This window comes from Thunnus albacares, chromosome 7, assembly GCF_914725855.1.
Source record: "Thunnus albacares chromosome 7, fThuAlb1.1, whole genome shotgun sequence".
In the NCBI taxonomy this organism is placed as follows: Eukaryota; Metazoa; Chordata; class Actinopteri; order Scombriformes; family Scombridae; genus Thunnus; species Thunnus albacares.
In genome coordinates, this window is record NC_058112.1 from 19,083,565 (window position 1) to 19,104,844 (window position 21,280).

Here is a 21,280-nt window from a genome sequence, read left to right on the forward strand (position 1 = left end):
CAACAAAATATGACCGCCACGAATGACCTCAAAAGTTTTTCTTTCTCTTCGGTTTCTTCTCCCACTCATCTGTTCAACTCTCCCTTCTTTTCCTCTTTTAGAGAAGCGTCTGTCCCGCGGGATCTCCCACGCCAGCTCTGCTATCGTCTCCCTGGCGCGGCTACAGGTGGCCAGTGAGTGTACCAGCGAGCAGTTCCCTCTTGAGATGCCCATCTACACATTCCAGCTACCGGACCTCAGCGTGTACAGCGAGGATTTCAGGAGCTTCATCGAGAGAGACCTGATAGAACAGTCCACCATGATGGCTCTTGAGCAAGCTGGTGAGTACTAGAGGATATAATATAATAAAGCAGTTATAGTACTCTTTCTACTGATATAAGATATGTAATAGAATCTTGCGCATTTCACAGTATTCTTTATTTAGATCACACTGAAATGCAGAAGCAGCAACAGAGAGAGGTGCGAGTGAAAGTCAGTAATGCAGACAGAGGAGGTAGAGTAAAAGAGAGAGTGAGAAGATCAGAGTGGCTGCATCATCTGGAAGTAAGACGACAACAACTAATTCAAAGCATCCGGGATCCCAAAGGATTCATCTCCCAGCTGAAGCTTTGAACTTACAGAGAGAAACTAGTTAGCGATATTTCAAATCTTCCTGCAGACTTTCCCACACTGAGACTGCAGCCCTCTCAGCTAATTCTGTTCAAGATCTGGGAACAACTAAGAAGAATTTTGGGAGTATTAAATATATTGACCTCCATAAATAAGAGAGAAGTTGTCCTAATAATCTTATAAATGCATTTTAAACAGTGACTAAACCAACCAGATGGTGGAATCTGATCTCTTATTGACATTACAGTCACAAATTTTATCCAAATTTTATGCATCATAAACTGTGGGTAACACCACACCTATGAAATATGTATCTCTGCAATTAAGGAAAGGTCAAATAAAAAACAAGTTGTGCATTTGCTTCACTTTATTAGTGGTTGAATCTCAGACACGATAGTCCATCCACACTGCATATGCACCGTTTTTGACTGTAACAAATGAATGTAACACACTGGGATGGAATAGTAGTCAATCTTTCCAGAAAATTAACTTTGATATCTAACATGTGAAACAAATTCACTATCTGCATATTGAGAAATGCAAAAACATCTGCATTTTTGAGCCAGTCTACACTGAGGGGTAAATCATTCAGAGCCTCCTCTGTGTTTACTGTTGTTAAATAAATGATGCAGTCAGATCACCCCAGGCTCAGAGCAGCGAGGCTGACTGCAGTATAGCAGTGTGCAGTGCCCTGGGCTGTGAAGCAGTCCTCTCTCCCGCAGGGACGCAGGCAGGGCGGCGATGGAGCGAAAACTGGTGATACTGTACTGAGGAGGAAGATATTCAGAGTGGTTTTTGGGGGGGTAGGGGGTGGCGACGACAGCTGGGTTTTTGAGGTTTGGTGCAGGCATATGGCCCGTGTTAATCATCCCCTTCAAAGTTCAGCCATCGAGGCTAATCATGTTTGTTGGCAAATAATTGTTCTCAGCGGGCTGTTACTGGTACCTGCTCTGGTAGTGCGATACTGTAAAATATTAAGTGACGTTTGAATATAAAGGTGACTGAATAGTTAACATGCAAAACGTAAGTCTCCTGTCAAGACCTGTCAGTGCACCAAAGTAGTTGGTGACATTTCTGTTTTTTTCCTGAATCTGATGGATGAAAGGAGTCAAGATTTTAATGTCACTAAACAGACAGAAAAGTAACCATTGGCAATCTTTCCACAAGATAGGAAACATCATTCACACATATATTTGGTTTTTAAATAATAAAATTAGGACATTAACTGAACTAAACTACTTTGACTCATTAAAAAGACTTGCTCCATACTCCACTTACCTGTCAGCACCCCCTTTCCTGACCCCTTTTTTCATGAATCTACATTCTGAGACTTATTTATTTGGGGTTATTTTATTGTTCTTATTACATTAAAATTCAACTAATTATTAAATTACTGTTGAACTCTTCATTATTGTTACTGTTACAGCTTTGTGTTCATTTATTTTGATTGCCTTTTTCCCACCTGTTGCATTCCTATCTATCCATGGAAGCAGGGATTTTCTCTACCAAGGTTTATATAATTTTTTTTTTTCACTTATGTGCAAAGCCTATGTTGTTATGGCCCTGTAAAGCCCAATTGGACAGAATAGTATTGGACTATACAAATCTTACGTTTATTTCATGCTTCATTAGATAGTCAGCAGTATATAGATGACAGAAAGCCCAGCCCTGACCACCAAGCTTTTTTTGAGATTAAAGCATTGTGCTGCAGTCTGTTTGTTCCCTTCTGTTTCTCAGTTTTGTACAGAATTAATTTTTAGTTGCAGATATCCATCATGATGCACTCATTATATTGTACATGTGTGCAGGTCGTCTGAACTGGTGGTCCACCATGTGCACCAGCTGTAAGAAACTGCTTCCTCTGGCCACCACAGGGGACGGGAACTGCCTTCTGCATGCTGCCTCTTTAGGTGAGCTACTTCTGTACACCATATTTTAACATACAGTTTGACCATAACATCCATCATTATTTCTTGAGTACAGCTTTAACAAGCGAACTTGACATGGAACATCTGTGCGAGTCTGTGACAGAGTGTCAGTGCTGCATCACAGCCGCTGAATCCAGAGGAGGGAGTGAGAAAGAAGGAATTGGAAAGGAAACAAGGGTTAGAGGGAGGAGGATAAATGACCTGTAGATTGCAGGAGACTGTCAGCTGCTGGGTTCGGGGGATGATGGGATATTCAGGTACATGCTGAAGGAGATGGTTGACTCCCCAGTGTGAGGTGCTGTTGGGGTTAGAGGCACCAGAGCTAATGTAATCTGCACTGACAGTCAGACAACTAAAGCTCTTTGATGAGGGATGAAAGACATTTTTAGATATGAAGTTAAAGAGCTGAATGATTGAAACATAATCGTATCATTTTATGTAGTTTTGAACTGCAACCTCTTGTTTCAGCCTTCTAGTCGCAGTGCTGTTACGTTCTCAATCTTAACATGCGGTAACGACGGCGTGTGTCTGTGTTGATCAGGGATGTGGGGCTTCCATGACAGAGACCTGATGCTGAGGAAATCCCTGTACACCATGATGAAGAGCGGAGCGGAGAGAGACGCTCTGAAGAGGAGGTGGAGGTGGCAGCAAACCCAACAGAACAAGGAGGTTAGGAGCGTGTCCGTCTTAGCACACCGCACCTCCTATTTGCATCACATCCTCTTTGACTAATGACATATTAAGAAATCCATCTGAGAAAGCGGAGGGATGAGCCACTTGTAACCTCTGTTAATAAATGCTCATGTTAGCTCCCACATTTGGATTTTTGCTTCAAGGGAAATAGTTTTTCTACTGTATGCTACCAAGTGAGTCAAATCCTCCTCACTTTCTCTCCCTTCTCTCGATGTTCTTGGATTAAAGTATTTGCCAATCTATTAGAAAAAAAATTGTGTCACCAAAGATAGCTCAGGCGAAGAAGTAGTCCAGATGCTTATGTTTTAAAAATGCCTGGGGCATCCTGGCGGCCCAGTGGTCTAAGACGCATCACATGTAAAGGCGGTGTCCCGGTTTGAGTCTGTCCAGGGCCCTTTGTTGAATGTTGTGCATCTTTCTCTAATTACCCGTATTTCCTGTTTGTCTCTTTTGTTAAACTATCCATTAACATAAAAAACACAACAAAAAATGTCCACATGTGCAGATGCATAGAGCTTCAGGAAACAACCTCGAAGACACAGATAGAAACAGAGACATCAAATGAGAATAGAGACTATGTGGGTGAGGATGAGCACATGGTCACCAGAGTTTTCATTTTCATGTGTGTGTGTCTGTAGTCAGGGCTGCTGTACACCGAGGAGGAGTGGGAGAGAGAGTGGAACGAGCTGCTGAAGTTGGCCTCCAGTGAGCCTCGCACTCACCTCAGCAAAAATGGCAACACCAGTGGAGGGTAAGCTGTTTGACTCAAGTACACATTTATCCCCCCAAAAAAAGCCTGCAAGCATTCACACCGTGGACTCCCAAGACACGACACATATTACATTTATTTAACCAGAATCCGGCTTTGTTTGCTCCATAACGTGAGACGGAGAGCAGAAAACAGAGCAGAGCCACAGTGTCGAGTTGTGCAGCTCTCATCCCACATCACACATTTACAACGCTCCTGCTGTGTTTTAATGCCTCGTGCATCGAGACACAGCAGGAAGCCCGAGATTAAAACAAAAGTGACGTTCTCACTAAGATGGATTTGTCAGGGAAACTCATTGCCTCCACTCGGACTGTTGCTCTTTCAAATTGCTTCCTTGATGTAATAACATAACTGAAGCTCACATGTGATACTGTGCCATCTACTGGCTGCCCTCAGTATTAATCATTTTGGCTGCAACAGCCTCCCCTGAGTTGTGGGTTACTTTTAGCTGTAGCAGGTGATGTGATTCGTGCAACACCCTCCTCCCCCCCCGCATAAACACTGTACGAGTGGGTTTATCTCAGGGTACAGAAGCAGGTTGGAAACTAACTCTGGTTTCCTTTTTCTACGCACAACAATGTTGTGTGGTTTCTCTCTTGTTTCCATTTTCACTGAAATAAACATACATATTTTCTCATACACACACACCAGGTGTGCCGACTGATCTGAAAAACAACATGATGAACAGGAAGAGATATAGTTTAATTAAGTGAAATGTCACCGAAGCAGGTTTTTGAGTCTCTTGTGTTGTCTTTTTACATGAATTCACTGTATTTTCAGCTCTGACTCGTCCAGCATGAAGCCCTCTATCACTTCAAATAACCCATTAAACAACATAATTTACTCATTTACTCTGGTGGTTTTAACCTCTCATTGAGTTTGACTGTAATACAGTAATCAGGTTAGGGATGTTTGATGGTCCTAGTGTGAGATGAGCCCCTAAATAGGATCAGTGGGATTCACATATTAAGAGGCTCTTTATTAGAGTGAATTTGGCGGCGTGGATGTTTGTGTGGCTGACAACTTAATTGTTGCACATCCTCTGGTTCCCTGGTGGTTGCATGCCTGAGAGCTCTGCCCCTGCTTTTTTTTTCTCTTCCCTCCCTCTTTCTCTCTCACTCTCTCTTTCCTTCAAACACATGTAGTAAGAGATGGATCTTTGTACATTGTTGCCCAGTCTGTTAAACGTAGCCAGAGGGCAAAATGGATCCAAGTGGATCAGATTAGATTACGCAGGCACATGATTAGCATATGTATTTACTATTCTGACTGAGAATGTGCTTGTATCAGTCAGTATCAATTCAGGAAATTGTTATAGTATCCCATGATCCCTCAGTGTTATGTGGTTTTTTTTTTTTTGTGCAGGGTGGATAACTCAGAGGATCCGGTCTATGAGAGTCTGGAGGAGTTCCATGTGTTTGTGCTGGCCCACGTGTTACGCAGGCCGATTGTAGTGGTGGCCGACACGATGCTCAGAGACTCAGGAGGAGAAGGTAGACTCCATCTTGCCTCCATCTTCTACAATGCAGTAAGATAAGCAAAAGGACTGACGCTAAAGTCGGTGTTCTCTGTGATTTCCAGCGTTTGCTCCCATCCCATTTGGAGGGCTCTATCTTCCTCTGGAGGTGCCTCCGAGCCGCTGCCACTGCTCCCCTCTGGTCTTGGCCTACGATCAGGCTCACTTCTCCGCGCTGGTGTCCATGGAGCAGAGAGACCAGCAGCGAGAGCAAGGTATGCAATCATCACAAAACACCCAGGAGTGACCCGATAGAAAAACTGGGTGACTTCTGCAGGTTGAGATCTGGGATATGGACCTTTTTATATTGACCTTCTCTTAGAAATCCAAAGTGTCACCTGCTGTAATGTGCAATAATTAGACAGACTTTGCTTTCAACTTTAGTGGGTAGATTGCAGAGTGAGGGCGAGTGGTCTGCCTGTCCTGTTAGAGATGAATAATGTATGAGACAGCAGTCTAATTACCTGTGATCCATTATTAAAACAGGCCAGTTGGCAGCAGGAACCAGGGAGTGGCCAGCATAGAGAGAAAGTGGACAGTGGCTCCTTCTCCTGACTTATTGAGCATCGGCCAAATAATTTAAACCGTTAAGTTAGTGTACTGTATTTCCACAGTTTCTCTCTTTGAAGTCACTGTTGGTTGAATTTGGTTTGTTACAGTAGGCGTGTCTGTTCTGCCTCTTTCGCAGGAATTTGTGATATGGTGCTTTGTGGAGCACATGGATTGGGTTATGTTGTGGCAAGTGACTGTTGATTTTCTGTTTTTTCTTCTTTTTTTTTTTGTCCTGTTTTGCCCACTCAGATGCCAGTGTTCCCACTCCGGATGCTTTGCTTATTCTTGAGGTCAGAGTAATCCTCACATGGAGTGGATCTCCTTGACAACCAGTCTTAGTAGTCACGGCACTCTTCTGTATCTGACTCAGTGGGTGGAACTCGTTTGTCATTTGCGTGGGCAGCCGGCCAAATCTGTCTCTCTGACTCTTTCTCGCTCTCACATACAGACACATTTACGCAAACTGTTTCTTTCTTCCTCTATCTGTCTTCCTCCTTCTCTTTCTCTTTCTCTTGTGCTCTTCTTGTTCTGGAAGGCCCTATTCTCGGCCTATAAACACCAACCTAGTTATTAAGTCAGGATACGACCACTGAAGACTAGCAGACAGGCATGATTACTAACCTGCCATCCCTGCACTGAAGGCTTTCCCTTTAATACCAGCAGCTCATCAAATGCAGCCTTCTCCACAGCCCCCTAACTATTCTGCACTCTACTTTTCTTTGGGTGTTCGAGTGTGGTAGACGGGATTCTCTTTTTGTCCACCAGATGGTGCATAAGTCCAAAGAACCCGCTGTAGCTGGATCATAACACCACTGGATGACTGTACTTTTTCATTCTGGTACACTGTGTCCTGTGATAGGATCAGAGCGCGTTTTGTCTGCAGTCTCTCTCCAGGATGTTATGAAAACACTTGCACACTTAGCTAAGTTCATTTGTGTGTCATGTGATGAATCATATTGCACAGCAATGATACAAATCTGTGCTGCTCTGCCTATGTTTTTCATTATTTTCATGGATGAAAGAAATATATTTATATGTTTTTGCATGCTATTTTAGAACCTGGGTTTTGCATTTCCTTATCATTTCTGTATTTTCAGAAACAATGTTGCCAAACTAGCTCGTATCTCTGAACAGATGCCAGACAGACAGGCAGATCTAATCTTCCACTGCCAATTAGGGCAGAGTAGCCCCAGCCGGCCCCTAAGCCCTCACCACATCACCACATATGGGCAGGGTCCCGGGCTGCTGGGGCCCCCGACAAACCAACCCTCTCTCCTGACAGTCAGGCCACTGTGTGGACGTCTCAGGTGGAGGGTTGCTCTCGGTTTCCCCCAGCACAGTGAAGAGCATCGGCGGGGCCGTTGGCCCTGTGTGTGTTCAGGTGCCAGAGGCTGGGCTAGAATACTGGCTCTTTCTTCAGCCCTCTGTATGGAAGATTATAGCAGAGTCCCTCCCAGTAACCTGACTCTAAATCACACTGACACATCACGCTACTGCCCCTTTTATGGCCTGCTTGCACGGCTGCTGGGGCTATATTGATGGTGGATGGGTGACCCAAGTCAGGGGTTATTGCAAAGGATCAAGATTTCTTTTATTTCAGTTTTTTTTTCCTCAGCACATCCCAAAAGAGCAGTCAAGTGTTTTTTTTTTCTGAGTAAGGTAGTCAGGTGACCTCAGAGCCCTGTCCACACAGGTATGTTTTCTATCAACCCGCTGCTCCTCACCTGCTGTGTGATAATGACTGGCTCCTCAGTAGACGCCGCTGGCCATGTCTTTTATCAGCTTGTTTGTGCTCCTGTGGTTAAACAACGTATGAGGGGAACTAGCCCTCTGGAAAACTCTGGAGCTATTTCAAGCTCTGGTCCCAATACCAAAACACTTCCAGGTTTTCTTTGGCATCCCATCATCAACCCTCTAACACCTATTTGAATGAAGTAAATGGTCGTCTTTTACACAAAGACCACCTACATAACAGTGTGGTGTAACCATCCAGCTCTGGCTGGTTTTCATTTCTCTATCTATTAAAGACACCCTGTGTATTACTCACCAGCCAGTCAGCATAATTAAATCAATATGGCAATAAGAATTAGAACGTTATTTGTTGTGGTTTTATGAGTTACTTCAAATGTGATGCTCTTGTAATTACCACCATGGTTCCGGCGTTAAATTCTGTGGCAAAAAGCTCCAGCTTGTTTATATGCATGACTGCTGTTTACTCTGGTGAATTGGGCCCTTTAAATCTGCAGCTGTGCAGAGTGACCAAAGTCAGGAATTCAAATTTGTTCATTTTCCAGACAGTACAAATTGTTCTTGAATCGCAAAACAGAGGAAACATTGGCTCAGTGTAACTGCTGTGAATAAAAGCTTGTAATGGGTGACTTTGTTCTCTGAAGGGAGTAAAGGAGGGGAGAGAATCCATTCTCATTCTGCTCTCGTGACAAAAGGCATGGTATACTTGAGGTGCTTATTGTGCACAAACAAAAAACAGACAAGGCAAATATATTCATGACCCGTCAAACCCTGTGATATAATGCTGAGAGAGGTTATCTACCTCATTTCCAACAGCTGTTTCCTCACAAGTTACACCCAAGTTTCCTCCCCCTTTTTGTCAAAATGTTGCATCCCCCCCCCCCAAAATCAAAGTTGCAAACGGAGCAAGGCGAGGCAGGCTAGCAGCTTCGTTGCTGAGTACACAGCTCGCATTCCATGGAGAGCTATGATGTCATCCACGCATAAGCTATGGGAATCGGTCATTCAAGGACAGCAAAACAAGGCTGCCAACAGGGATAGTAAATACATTACAGCACACTTTAGTCCCCCAGAGCTCAATTGGCAGTGTTGAATCTCTGAACCTGGCCTGAGCCCAAGCGGGAACAACAGCACACACAGCACTTTGGAATGGCGAGAAAGGAGGACAGCTGCATCGTGGGAGCCAGGACGCCACCTCACAAACCTCCGCTGCCTGCTGAATGACCCGAGTGGGAACTGAGTGGGAGCCGGTTCACTGTCTTCTGTCTGTGTGTGTGTGTGTGTGTGTGTGTGTGTGTGTGTGTATGACTGGATTTTTCTGGGCAAGACTGTTCTAGGCAAGACCTCTCTTTAAGGAAACCTCTTTTCTTCTCTCAATTTTCAGTGCTGCCATGCAACTGCTCTCATTACTGTTTGACACTGTGGCCAGACTGTGCTACAGGCATTAGTCATGCTTTTTTTTTTTTTTTTTCTTTTTTTAGATAGATGGTGTAAAACTCATTGTAATTTGCAGGTATGACGCAAAGACAACCTTGACATCTCTGGATACATTTCTGGACAAGCCTAGTTTGTCAGCATACTATTAATGATATATTTACCAGGCTGATGGAATTTGTTTGCTTAGCGACTAGTGGTATCAGATACGAATAAGTGGTTATGTTATCAGTGTTAAATGTGCAAGTGCGGGTGTGGTTGCACTAATTCTGTTCCAAGAGCGAGAGACATCATCACAATGCATGTATCACCAGTATTTTGACACTTGGCTAATTTAATCGTGTACTTCACACATACGCAGAGGTACTCAAGAAGACACTCAAGAGGGAAAGAGTGAGGATTTGACCTGCAGTTTCATCAGGAACACAGGAGGGGCCGTTGCTGCTAGTGTCTGTGGCTCTGTGAAGCCTGCAGAGCGGAGCAGCCTATTGGCGGTGGAAGAATTGATGAGGCAAGGAGGAGACTGTATCTTCCATCTGGGGCTGACAGTGAAGGCTGGAATGTCCTCGGCTTGAACAGCCTGTCTCTCTCTGCTGTCATGTGGACAACAGCCCCCCACACTAGGTAGCCTGAGGAGAGCTGTCATGTGGGCCAGTGGGGTTTAGCTAGTCCTCCACACACTCCTGTTTTGAAAGGCAGCCATGCACGTACACGGCCGCACTGTGCACATACTGTAAGCACGCCTCCCACGAGAGGAAGCCCGGGTGGGTGTCTGTTTTATGTTCTATGTCCAGTGATTAGTGTTGAAAACCTCTTCCTGCTTGTAAAAAGCTGATCATATCAGAGGAAGATGAATGAAATTATTTCAGCACTCCTGCTTTTATCCTGCACTTCTGTGTCTGATTGCACTCTATTACTAAACCGAATCATCATGTACAGACCCGATCAGCTGTAGAAGTACTCAGCTCCTTGTAAAAACAAGTTCAGACAACCATTTCTTCTAGTACTGGTTAAAGGATAGTACTTAGATCCTATTTCCGTAGTTTTGGTTGTTATTTATATTGGTAATAATAACATTGTACTCACTAACTGCTGAGATATGGGAACTAAGGGGAGGAACGCAAACTGTCATAACAATCATAAATTGTAGGGGTTAAAACAGAGTCCCAGTTTAGCCAGACTTAATTGGAGGACAAAACAGAAATGACCCAAACCGTCCGTTGTAAACATCCCTCGCAATTTACAGACTGACCTAGTTCAACTTTGATCAAACATGCTTGCCGCCGTTTTCCTGTGAAATGAGGCATTATTGCCAACATTTCAAATGTGGTCACTTAGGGGTTTCTCTCTAAATAGTAGCAATGTCGCCCTGTCGCCCAGAAATTACTCTGTAAGTGCAACGTTATCATAAACAAAATAAATGATCGCCACAACTATGTAAATAAAACCCAAGCTGAGTTCACTCCTGACCTTGGAAACAGCTGACAAAACAATCTCACCACAAGGTCAATTTAGTAGCTGTTTAGTAGCATTTAGTAGCATAGATACTATCAAAAAGCTGCTCAACAACTACAGTTTAAGTTGTAATAAATCAGATCTTTCCTTCCTCTCCTTTTTCTTCCTCATGGAAATGGTAGAAAGACTAGTTACACTGGACTAGAGAACTGGGACCAGGACAGGACCAGCTCTGTGTTACAAGAGAAGCAACCATGTTAAAGCTTTTAAGAGTCACAGGCAACTGAGTCCCCTCACTGTCTGGATGAGTCAGTAAGAATGACAATCACCCACTCCGTGGATGGCAGATAGAATACACCCACAGTATACTTTACCCCACACTGACAGGCATCTGGGATAATTAACGTGGCATTATTCTAGTGTGTCATTTGAGTGTCACTTTAGCGCTGACACCACGATGGCCTTGTAAGAATGCGTGGCGTGTATTGTGGTCTCCGGGTTGTAAAGCTAGACTAAACTAACCCTCTGATAATCTCATCTCTTCCAGCTGTTATCCCTCTGACCGACTCGGAGCACAAGCTGCTGGCGCTCCATTTTGCCGTGGACCCTGGCAGGGACTGGGAGTGGGGGAGGGATGACAATGATAACACCAAGCTAGCCAAGTAAGTCCTGTATAGTACATCACAGATGTGTTGATGCTTATCAACAAAGAACACAAAGGCGCTGACTACCAAAGCAACCCCACGAAGAGTGAGAAAGTAAAAGCTGCAAGCCAAGGCAGATCTGTTAGTCTACCCACAAGGCTGTATATGGGGGATTTAACCCTGACTATGGGCTCCAGGCTCAGGTCGCTTCAAAGAGTGAGCAGAGAGAGAACAAATTGTGAGTCACGTCAGTCATCCATGGCCTCACTAAAGCAGCAACACCCTCCCTGAGTTTAGGAAAGAGTTTATGTAAGGGTTTCTGTTTCACATTCCTGCCAGTCAGAGGGTTAGCTTATCCTTGAACAAGCTGCAGTATGAACAATGCAGATATACAGAGAAAAGATGCTCAAACTGCGCCCTTACCCCACCTCTTTATTTTACCCTTTATTCATAGTATGTATAGTTTAAGTAGGGGTTCTTCTATACATATGCTGAAATGGAGCAGGTTTCTGTATATTTTCAACTGTCTAAATAATATAATTGTTTCTGGATTCAGTCATATAATATGTCTTGAGGGGAAAAAACATTTGTCAAATGTCAACTCTGTTTCATGTTTACCAGTGGTTAAACATAGACATGTTCTCTCGCAGTCTCATCTTGTCTCTGGAGGCCAAACTCAACCTGCTGCACAACTACATGAATGTAACATGGATCCGAATTCCATCTGAAACAAGGGTATGTTTTTTTTGGCACATGTGTGTCTTGTTTGTCATGGTTAATTTAACTTTGGAGAGGCTCCACTCCAGATGTTCTTGAAACCACAGAGTCCAATCAATCACTTTTATTTACTGTCAGAATACTGTAATCTCAGACATCCATGTATGTACTGATTATGAATCATAAAAAAAAAAAAAAACAGGTAACAAAGTTCTATTTGAGTTTTATTCGTGAATTTGCCTGAAATACATTGGGAATCTTTTAAAGCTCTCCACTGATCAACTAGATATACATTTTTGATTTGTCCCTTCAACCAAAGCATTATGAAAGAGATATTATTGCTTATTCACTGTTCTGTCTTCATTACTGTTTGTGTTTGTATGTTTGTCTCTTTTCAGGCTCCCCTGGCTCAGCCAGAGTCTCCCACAGCCTCTGCAGGTGAGGATGTCCAGTCTCTAGCTGAGTCCATGGACTCTGACCGCGAGTCTGTCGGCAGCAACTCCAACGTCAACACCGGCAAGCCCAGCAAGGAAAAGGACAAAGACAAGCAGCGCAAAGACAAAGACAAGAGCCGGGCTGATTCTGTAGCCAACAAACTAGGTAGCTTCAGCAAAACCCTGGGAATCAAACTGAAGAAGAACATGGGAGGTCTGGGTGGCCTCGTGCACGGCAAAATGAACAAATCCAACTCTGGCTCAGGTCGTAACGGGGAGAATGGAGGGGAAAAAGCAAAGAAGAAGGAGTCTAAGACATCCAAGGGAAGCAAGGACGACTCAGGCCAGTCTGCCAGCTCCACCTCCTCTGAGAAGGCCACTAGCCCCTCCCCTACAGATAGAGACAGACCCTCCAGCTCCTCCCCCACGGAGAGACAGGACAGTGCAGGGAGAGTCTCAGGGGACAAGACCCTGGAAAACTGGAAATACAGCACGGATGTCAAGCTCAGCCTCAACATCCTGCGGGCTGCCATGCAGGGGGAGCGCAAGTTCATTTTCGCAGGCCTCCTCCTCACCAGCCATCGACACCAGTTCCACGAGGAGATGATCAGCTACTACCTGACCAACGCCCAGGAGCGCTTCAGCCAGGAGCAGGAACAGAAGAGGAAAGAGGCAGAGAAGAAGCCCCCCGCCACTAATGAGGTGACCACAAAGAAGCCTGAGCATGAGAGTGTCTTCCAGAGGGAGAGATCGGACAGCTCGCCTCCGGAGAGCTGCTCTCCCGTCCTGCCCCACCACACCCACACCTACAACCACAACTCACAGCCCCCGCTGGGTCTCAAGATGCAGGGCAGGAACAGTCCCACCCCTGCAGCCCCCCTTGTGTCTGTCCCAGTCCCTCCTCTCACCCCACCAGTCTCCCACCATGTCTCCCACCCAGCCCCAGCCCCTGCGCCTTACTCCTCCCCCAGTATTGGTGCTAAGAGACCTGGGCCTGTTCCTGTGTCTGCCCACTACAGCCATACACCGCCCATCCAGAGGCACAGCGTGATTCACTTACAAGATGTCAACATGCAATCCTCCATCTTCCAGGATGACCCCTATAAGCCAGTGGTGGGCACCCTAAAGACATGTGCCACCTACCCCCAGCAGAACCGCACACTCTCCTCCCAGAGTTACAGCCCTGCTCGCTTGTCAGGGGTGCGCACTGTTAACACCATAGAGACCCTGTCCTACAACATGCCTGGCGAACACAAGTCCCACACCTACACCAATGGATTCGATGCGGGAGACATTCAGGACTGCCTGGAGTTTGCTGATGAGGACAACTCGTCTCACACCTGGCTCAACCAAGACAAAACCAAAGGGCGGAGCTCTGGAAGCCCTTTGTACTGCTTTCAGCAGCGCCGCTGCAAGAGGGAGAACTGCTCCTTCTACGGTAGGCCAGAGACAGACAACTACTGCTCCTACTGCTACAGAGAGGAGCTGAAACGCAGGGAGAGGGAGAGCAAAGTGCAGAGGCCTGCATAGCCATCACCGCCACTTCAGCCACTTGTCAGCAAGGCCACAGGAGACTGAGGGAACGACACCATCTGCACTCTGAATTTAGAACAACATGATGGCAAACATTTTCTTATTTTGTTGAAGAATGCTCTTGTATTCCTGTCACCCTTCCCTTGTTAGTAAAGATTATTACTTTATGATGGGGGAAGCAGAACTTGAAACAGTGAGCAGCTTTGGCCAGACATTGTGCTTTTTTTGTTTTCTTTTTCTGTCTCATTGAATTTAGTCTTTTACTTGTTTTAGAGTAAAAGTCATCTCTCTGTGATGTAACTTTATGTGAGGGAAAGTTCTTTATTTTTCAAAGTACAAAAGATTTGAATTTCATCAGGAGAGATCATTTTAGCTCTTTTAATCAGTTTGAATGCAATACCTCTGCTTGGTTCTTCAAAATCTCTGTGGAAAATTTGTAGTTGTTTTGCAATCAAGAAAAAAATTTAATGGGAGATTAATATTAGACTTTAAAGCAATAAATTGGTGATTTTTGCTACACCCTCTCCCAATTTTGTCTATGCACCAATAATATAGTTACTGTAGGTTAACTGTGTCTTGTAAATTGTAAAGGATTGTCACGGTGTGCTTTTGTAAGCAAATTTGAACTACAGGAATTAAAATGTATAAGCATTATAGATTGTAATGTTGGATTAGGATGAAATGTAAAACTATCTCATTTGTTAAGTGTACCTTTGTTCTTAACACGGTGCAAAGGGTTTGCTGTGTCTGAATTGGACTCAAGATATTGTGTAAGAAATCATTTAACATTTCTGCCCGTAGTCGATCTCCTAACGACCACAAGCACTGCCAAACTGGCTTCTTTAAAGAAAAAAGAAAAAAAAATTACAATTCAAATTTTCAAAAATGTTTTTCGTGCCAAACACTGAACAATGTGCATATGATGAATTGCTTCTCAAATATGCAGTGTTTATGGTGTGTTTTTCTGAGTCGCCTGTCAACTACTCTAATTGGTAAATGTCTTAGATGAGAAGAATTGTGGGTAGTGAGAGCAGGCCGATGCGTATTTGTCTGAAGTGTGATTACGTGTCTCTTCCCCCCTTATACACACAACACAATGTGCAATCATGCTATTAGCACTATGTGGTGACCTGCAGTATAGATGTGTCACCGGTCCAGTGTGAGATTGTCTGTTCTTCTTCCATATTTAGAGGCCGTTTAAAAGAAGCACCTGCTGCTAAGAGCACCTCAAGCCTTTGTGATCATCAGTGCTTTAACCAATCAGTGGGTTTGTAAAACCCCGGGCCTCCAAGTGCTTTCTGCTCATTCGACATGACTACTGTAAAAGACGCAGTGTTTGTGTTGCCGTTTGTTCTGGTGATGCTTGGATAATGTACCATGCTGTCCTTAACTAAGTGTGTCCTGGCCAAGGATGTCCACTGCGGTTCGCTTCTGTCTCTCTCCTGTACACACTGCAGTGTTGCTCCTCTTTGTTTCTATGTGACCAGTTCATGGACTCTCACCATGTTAGGACTGTAAGATATGATTTTGTATTCCTTTAAGAGTTTTACACTACTTTAAATTATTAATTTGCACATTAGGTACAGATGTAAATATGAAAAAAAAAATAGTTTATTGTTACAAACATGATGTGTCTGTGTCATTTTTGTTTTTCTTCAAGGAGGTGTAATCATGAAAAATCCAGAGATTATAGATTACATTTTTAGACAGAGGATTTTTTTTTGTTAATACTAAGTTATTTTACAAGAAACCAGGGAGATCATATTGTTTAGGTCTTACTATAACTTCTTTCTTTATCCGCATTCAGTATGTTTATTGCTGTTCGCTTTAATCTTCTTTTCTGTTTTCTAGCAGGGCCTAAAAGCAGACAATAATGGGTTGAAATTACTCTATTCGTGTACCAGAGCTAATCAAGACACTGAACACTGACATTTGAACGGTCTCACTTTTTGCTGGCAGTTGTAATCAATGCTTATAACTATCCCATCATCCTTAAAGGGGTGCTCCAGGAAATTTAGTATTGCACTTCCATAATGTAGGGGTACTTGCGAGAGACATTTAAACAAAGAATGGTCAAAATCAATGCAGAAGAGGCAGAATAGATATCTTAAAGTTGCTAGTATTGATCAAGCACCAAAAACATCGGATCCTACAATTACCATAATGTAACTTGATAGTGTCTCTCGTTTGGACCCTTTCTGCTCTTTAAAACTCCACATCCCTCAATTTAATGCTTTCTGTAGACAAGACTAAGAGTCTATAGCCACCCAGCACTGGAAAGCTGTACTAAGCTAAATACTAAAAATGACAACATTAACATACTGATGTTAATCATGTGTAATGTTTATCACAGTCACCATCTTAGTTTAGCATATTAGCATGCTAACATCACAAAGTACAGCTGTGAATGATGGGATTGTCATTAGTTTTGCTAGTATTTTGACATAAAGTAATTGTCATCAAGACATTTCACTCAAAGTCACAAATGTCAACCTCATGGTGGCGCTACAGCGAAAGGCAGAGGATTGCAAAGTCAGTAGGATTCATCTAAAATGTCACAGTGCTAGCATGCCGAGATAACCCCGGTGATATCACCAGGGTGTATTTCTTAATGTGCGGCCTCTGTCAAACAAATATTCGATCCTTTTCCCAGTCTCTTGTATTGAACCCCGTTTCAATACAAGAGACTGGTTTCGGTGTGATGTCAGCTGGCTCTGGTGGTTTTGCAGGTCAGAGTTCACCTTTGTTCAATTTTCACCAGGTAGATGTGCTCAGTTGGCTAACAGAAACACTGCTGCATTGTATTTGGAAATGGAGAACTTATTATTCTAGTGTTTTTCATCACCATTTTTAGAACATTAGCACACTACCAGACTAAACTGTAGTGTCACTCTTACTCTAAGTTTGTGATCCCTATGATTAATATTTATTTATTAGCCATCACACCCTTTTCAAAGCCAGGGCAGGGAAACTTCTTGGAACACAAACGTAATGACCGCACTTTGAGACTTCAGCCCCAGCTGAGTAACACACCCAATGATGACTTAATAGATCTTCATATGTGAAATTGGTGACTTTCTCCTTTAAAAGACTATCATAATTTTTAGAATGCAACACTTTGGTTATTTATAAGACTCAGCATGAATGGAAAGAGGTAATTAATCCTTGGTTGACTTTTGAATGAGTCAAAGAAAATAGAATGAGGGGAAAATTCCCACCAAAATTGGTCTGAGGTTACAGAGTTGAGATTCTTAGGAGTGAACTAAGTAGGGCAGCGATTCCAGAGAACTGCAACTTATTCCTCCAGAGGCTCTCCTACATTGGCAAGAGGATTGATGCCACGCAGTGAAAATCTGCAAGTGCATTCATGTGAAGTATCTCCTCCATCCCTGTGATGGTTATATCTAGTGAGGACTTGCTCTATGTGAGCATAAGTCATATCAAACACCACATAGAAATGACTCACCACATCCACAGAGAGGTTTAATCACGTATTTGTTATCATAGATATGACTTTAGTTACAACTTAATTTAATTTTCACATGAGAAAGGAAACTTCTCATGAGAATATCTCAGTAAGAAAGGTTTCATCCAAATGCATTAAACACTGTTACCAAATTGGCTTTCATTCAAAATTGTCAGCATTAATTTTACACAAGCAGCCATCATTTTGAAATTATACAATATCTGTAGATGTTCAGGGTTTGGATTATTTTGTTTTTGTTTTTTTTTACATTGTAAGCCTTACTGGCAGCAATGCTCTAGGGATGGAAATGTCAGTCTGTCATCCACCACATCAAAGCTGAAATATCAACAACAATTGGATTGCTTGCCATGAAATTTGGTACAAACATTCACAGTTTCCGGAGGATGATTCACAGTTCCCAGAAGATGAATCCTAATGTTAAACTGTTCTTTCAGTGCCACAAGCAAGTTCATGTTTTTTTGTTTTTTTTTAGTGAAATATCTCAACATATTTGGTGAATTGCATGAAATTTGGTACACACATTCATGTCCCCTTCAGGATCAATTGCAATCTCTTTGGTGATCCCCTGATGTTTTATTTAACGCCATTATCAGGTCACAATTTTAATGTGTCAAATTGTTTGGTGTATGTCAAAATACCAGCAAAACTAGAGACATTAATGTCCCCTTTAGAATAATTTGTAATAACTTTATAAAATAAGTTACCTTCAGATGCTGACTTTTCATCTTTAGCGCCATCCTCAGGTGTAAATTATATTGTCTTACCTACAAAATATGACATTCCCATCAGCCTCAGCTGTAAGCTTGTGTTTCTGCTAATTAGCAAATGTTAGCATGCTGACATGTATGCTAAACTGGCCAACATTGTAACCATTATACCTGCTACATCAACATAGAATTGTCACCAGTGTGGCTGTATAAAGCACCCACAGATTAAAAAAGGGCCGTCACAGTAGCCAGAAGTGTTAACAGAGCAACAAACCAACCCCTACACCATCTTTAAAAGTACTGATAAACTATAGGTGTTTAATCTTTGTTAATAAGTAATCTCTGAGTAGGAGGTAAAATTAGCCTTTGCTTTTAAAGTGTCCACGGTCCATACAGGAGCAGAAGGCTGAGTTGGTGGAGTGAAAGTGAGGAGAAGGTTGCTCTGTGGGCTGCAGCCTGTTATGTGTGGGATGAATTGCATACCTCTGACTGAGTGTATAGTCTCGTGACCGGGCTGCCAGAGACCTCTCCAACTGTTGCCCCGTGCTTTCAGGTCATGGTTGCGGACTGCGGCTGCTAATAATATGGAATGACTTGTGAAGCTTGGAGGATGAATTACATCTCCACGTGATGTATAATGTTAGTCACAAAATGGCACATGAGGGCCTCTCTCCTCACAGCGATATATCCCGAGCTCTTGTGTCCCGCTTCTTCCATAACAAGTAGCCAACTGAATGAGACAGAGTGCATTGTCTTGTTTCTTGGATTCCCTTTTCTCAGAATTTCCTTTGAATTTGCATAAGGGACCTCCCTTTGCTTCTCAAAGCAACAAAGAGCTCTATCAGGCTTACAGCAGTCGTTTGGCAGGCCCCTCATCCTCTCAGACAGCACAGCACAGCCTCCATGTTGTCAAATTCACTGAACTCATTTCTAACCAAGACTCATACTAAAAACGCCCGGATACAGTATTTCTGAACAGCCTTTTATTTCGCCTTTCAGATGCATCCGTCTCCTTCCTCACACAATTATAAGCCATTAGAAGCCTTAATGCAACACAATAGTTCATAAATATTGATTTTTATGGTAAGTAGTTGTCTCATTAAGACGGTGAAATTAAAACGTGGAACAATTATGCATGTCCGTGGGTATAAAAATTGAATATTTAGATCCTCTTTTGCTCTATTCTCATCAGCTGTTCTCATTAGCTAGATTGTAAGCCACTCTACCTGACAGTATTTACAGTGCTGTTGTGTTTTAAGCAGGGTTGCTGTCTTTGATGCCTCTGCTGCAGTGAGTGGTAATGCCAAACTCGCCCCCACCTCCCATAGCTAAGCCTTGTTCTCAGCCAGTGCCAGCCTCCAATATCTGAGCTCATCCCACCCGCTCCGCAGGATCTAGCGCCAGCCCTGCCATGCACTGCACTCGAGAGTGGGTGGCATCACATGGCCCTTCAGCCTGCCTTCTGGGGTTTGGCATGGAGGAAGAGGGACGTACAAACACACACACAGGCCTCTGTGTGATTAGGACCACTGCTGCTGCTGCTGCTGACCACATCTCTCTTTTTCTCCAGATTAATTCCACTGAGTCTCAAAGTCAGCGATGCCCACTCACCTCAGTGGAGCATAGACCCTTTTCAGCCCACAGAGCCTCCCACGCTGACTTTGAGTGTGTCTAAGTTGGGTGCACCAATGAGAGCTGTGAAACGCCACCCATCCACCCCCTCATCGTCATCTTACATCTCTCTCACATACTGTACTTTCCTCTTAAACAATGCATTGAAAATAACTCATGGCTGAAGTTCTTCCAACACTGCAAATACATGAGTTTATTCTGCGTGCAGAATTTCACCTGGAGACTGGGTGCTCAGGAGCTGATAATCCAAAGAAAAGGTGTGACTGAAGAGATAAATCAGTCAAACTGAAACCACCTCCTCCGCCCCCACATCCTGTCTGCAGGGTGATACCAGTAGAAATGTGCTCTCACTGCTCATATAACTGTCTGTACTTTGCCCTGCATCTGCAGCAATATAACTCACTACAGAGGAGAAAAATGTGTCATCTTCAGAATAAACACGTGATTGAACGAAATACAACCCAGAGAGAATATGTGCCTCACCCACACAACCAGCACAACTTGAGATCTTTCTTGTAATACAGTGTGATCTGTGTGAATTAGCTCAGTGAGTAGCCTGCTGAGGGACTCTATAAGTGGAAACTCTACTTTCACACGACCAGAGGCTCCGCATTCAAGCCAAGGAAAGATGCAGGATATGTATATTTAGGAGCTCGATGTTTCCTTGACAACAGCTCCCTGCCAACATTCAAGGCTTAAGACAAAATAATGAGATAAATATAAACACATTAAAAAAAAAAAAAAAAGAACTATGCAGAAGTCCCTCATGTTGCCACACAAATATGAAAAACAAGCTCTGGGAACATGCCGGCTGTGATGGCACACCAAGTTGTGTGGCTGTGCCAGGGGTGGCAGCTTGTCGGTTTGTGTGGCGTGGTGTGCTGGTAGCTCCAACCTGCCTGGAGACAGGAGGTGTACAGATTGAGCAGGGAGAACACCAGGCTCTTCATCAAGAATTTTAATGCCCTCGTTCTTTCTCTTCCTTCCTGTCTCCGTCCACATCGCATGATTCATTGTGAGCAGGAAAGGCCAAGTCTGTGATCTCTGTTGGAGTCGGTGGGCACACTTGGCTTAAGAAAGGGATAAAGGCACATTGGCAGAGATTTTGCAATGCAGCAAATGCAGATGGAGTTAAAAGTACACTTTGTACATGAGGAGGGAGGGTGCAGGTTGTAGAGAATCATATTCTTCTGAAGTTACAATTGCAATTGGTCTATAAAGGAAACTTCACACAATCTATCACAATATTTGGTCCTGAAATACAATAAGGAAGGAAGGAGTCCCCAGCATTTGGTGCCCCACCCATTGTTGATACCCCAGCAGTTACTGTAAATATTTGCATGGGTGCAATGAGGGGACAAGGTGTACTTCCTGTTGCAAGAATAATACTAAATCACATGGCACGCATGTGAGAAACGTTA

The 21,280-nt window shown here is 43.5% G+C and overlaps 1 protein-coding gene across 1 annotated transcript in view; it reads left to right on the forward strand.

Annotated features, from left to right (window-relative positions):
- Positions 1 to 15,667, forward strand: part of otud7a (OTU deubiquitinase 7A) — a 38,076-nt gene extending 22,409 nt beyond the window's left edge. The window contains exons 5-13 of the mRNA XM_044357534.1: positions 102 to 320; positions 2,418 to 2,519; positions 3,079 to 3,206; positions 3,869 to 3,981; positions 5,365 to 5,492; positions 5,581 to 5,730; positions 11,253 to 11,367; positions 12,000 to 12,084; positions 12,465 to 15,667. Of these exons, the coding sequence (XP_044213469.1) occupies positions 102 to 320; positions 2,418 to 2,519; positions 3,079 to 3,206; positions 3,869 to 3,981; positions 5,365 to 5,492; positions 5,581 to 5,730; positions 11,253 to 11,367; positions 12,000 to 12,084; positions 12,465 to 14,030 (2,606 nt within the window). The 3' untranslated portion in view covers positions 14,031 to 15,667. The remainder of the gene's footprint in view (positions 1 to 101; positions 321 to 2,417; positions 2,520 to 3,078; positions 3,207 to 3,868; positions 3,982 to 5,364; positions 5,493 to 5,580; positions 5,731 to 11,252; positions 11,368 to 11,999; positions 12,085 to 12,464) is intronic.
- The last annotated feature ends 5,613 nt before the right edge of the window (positions 15,668 to 21,280 follow it).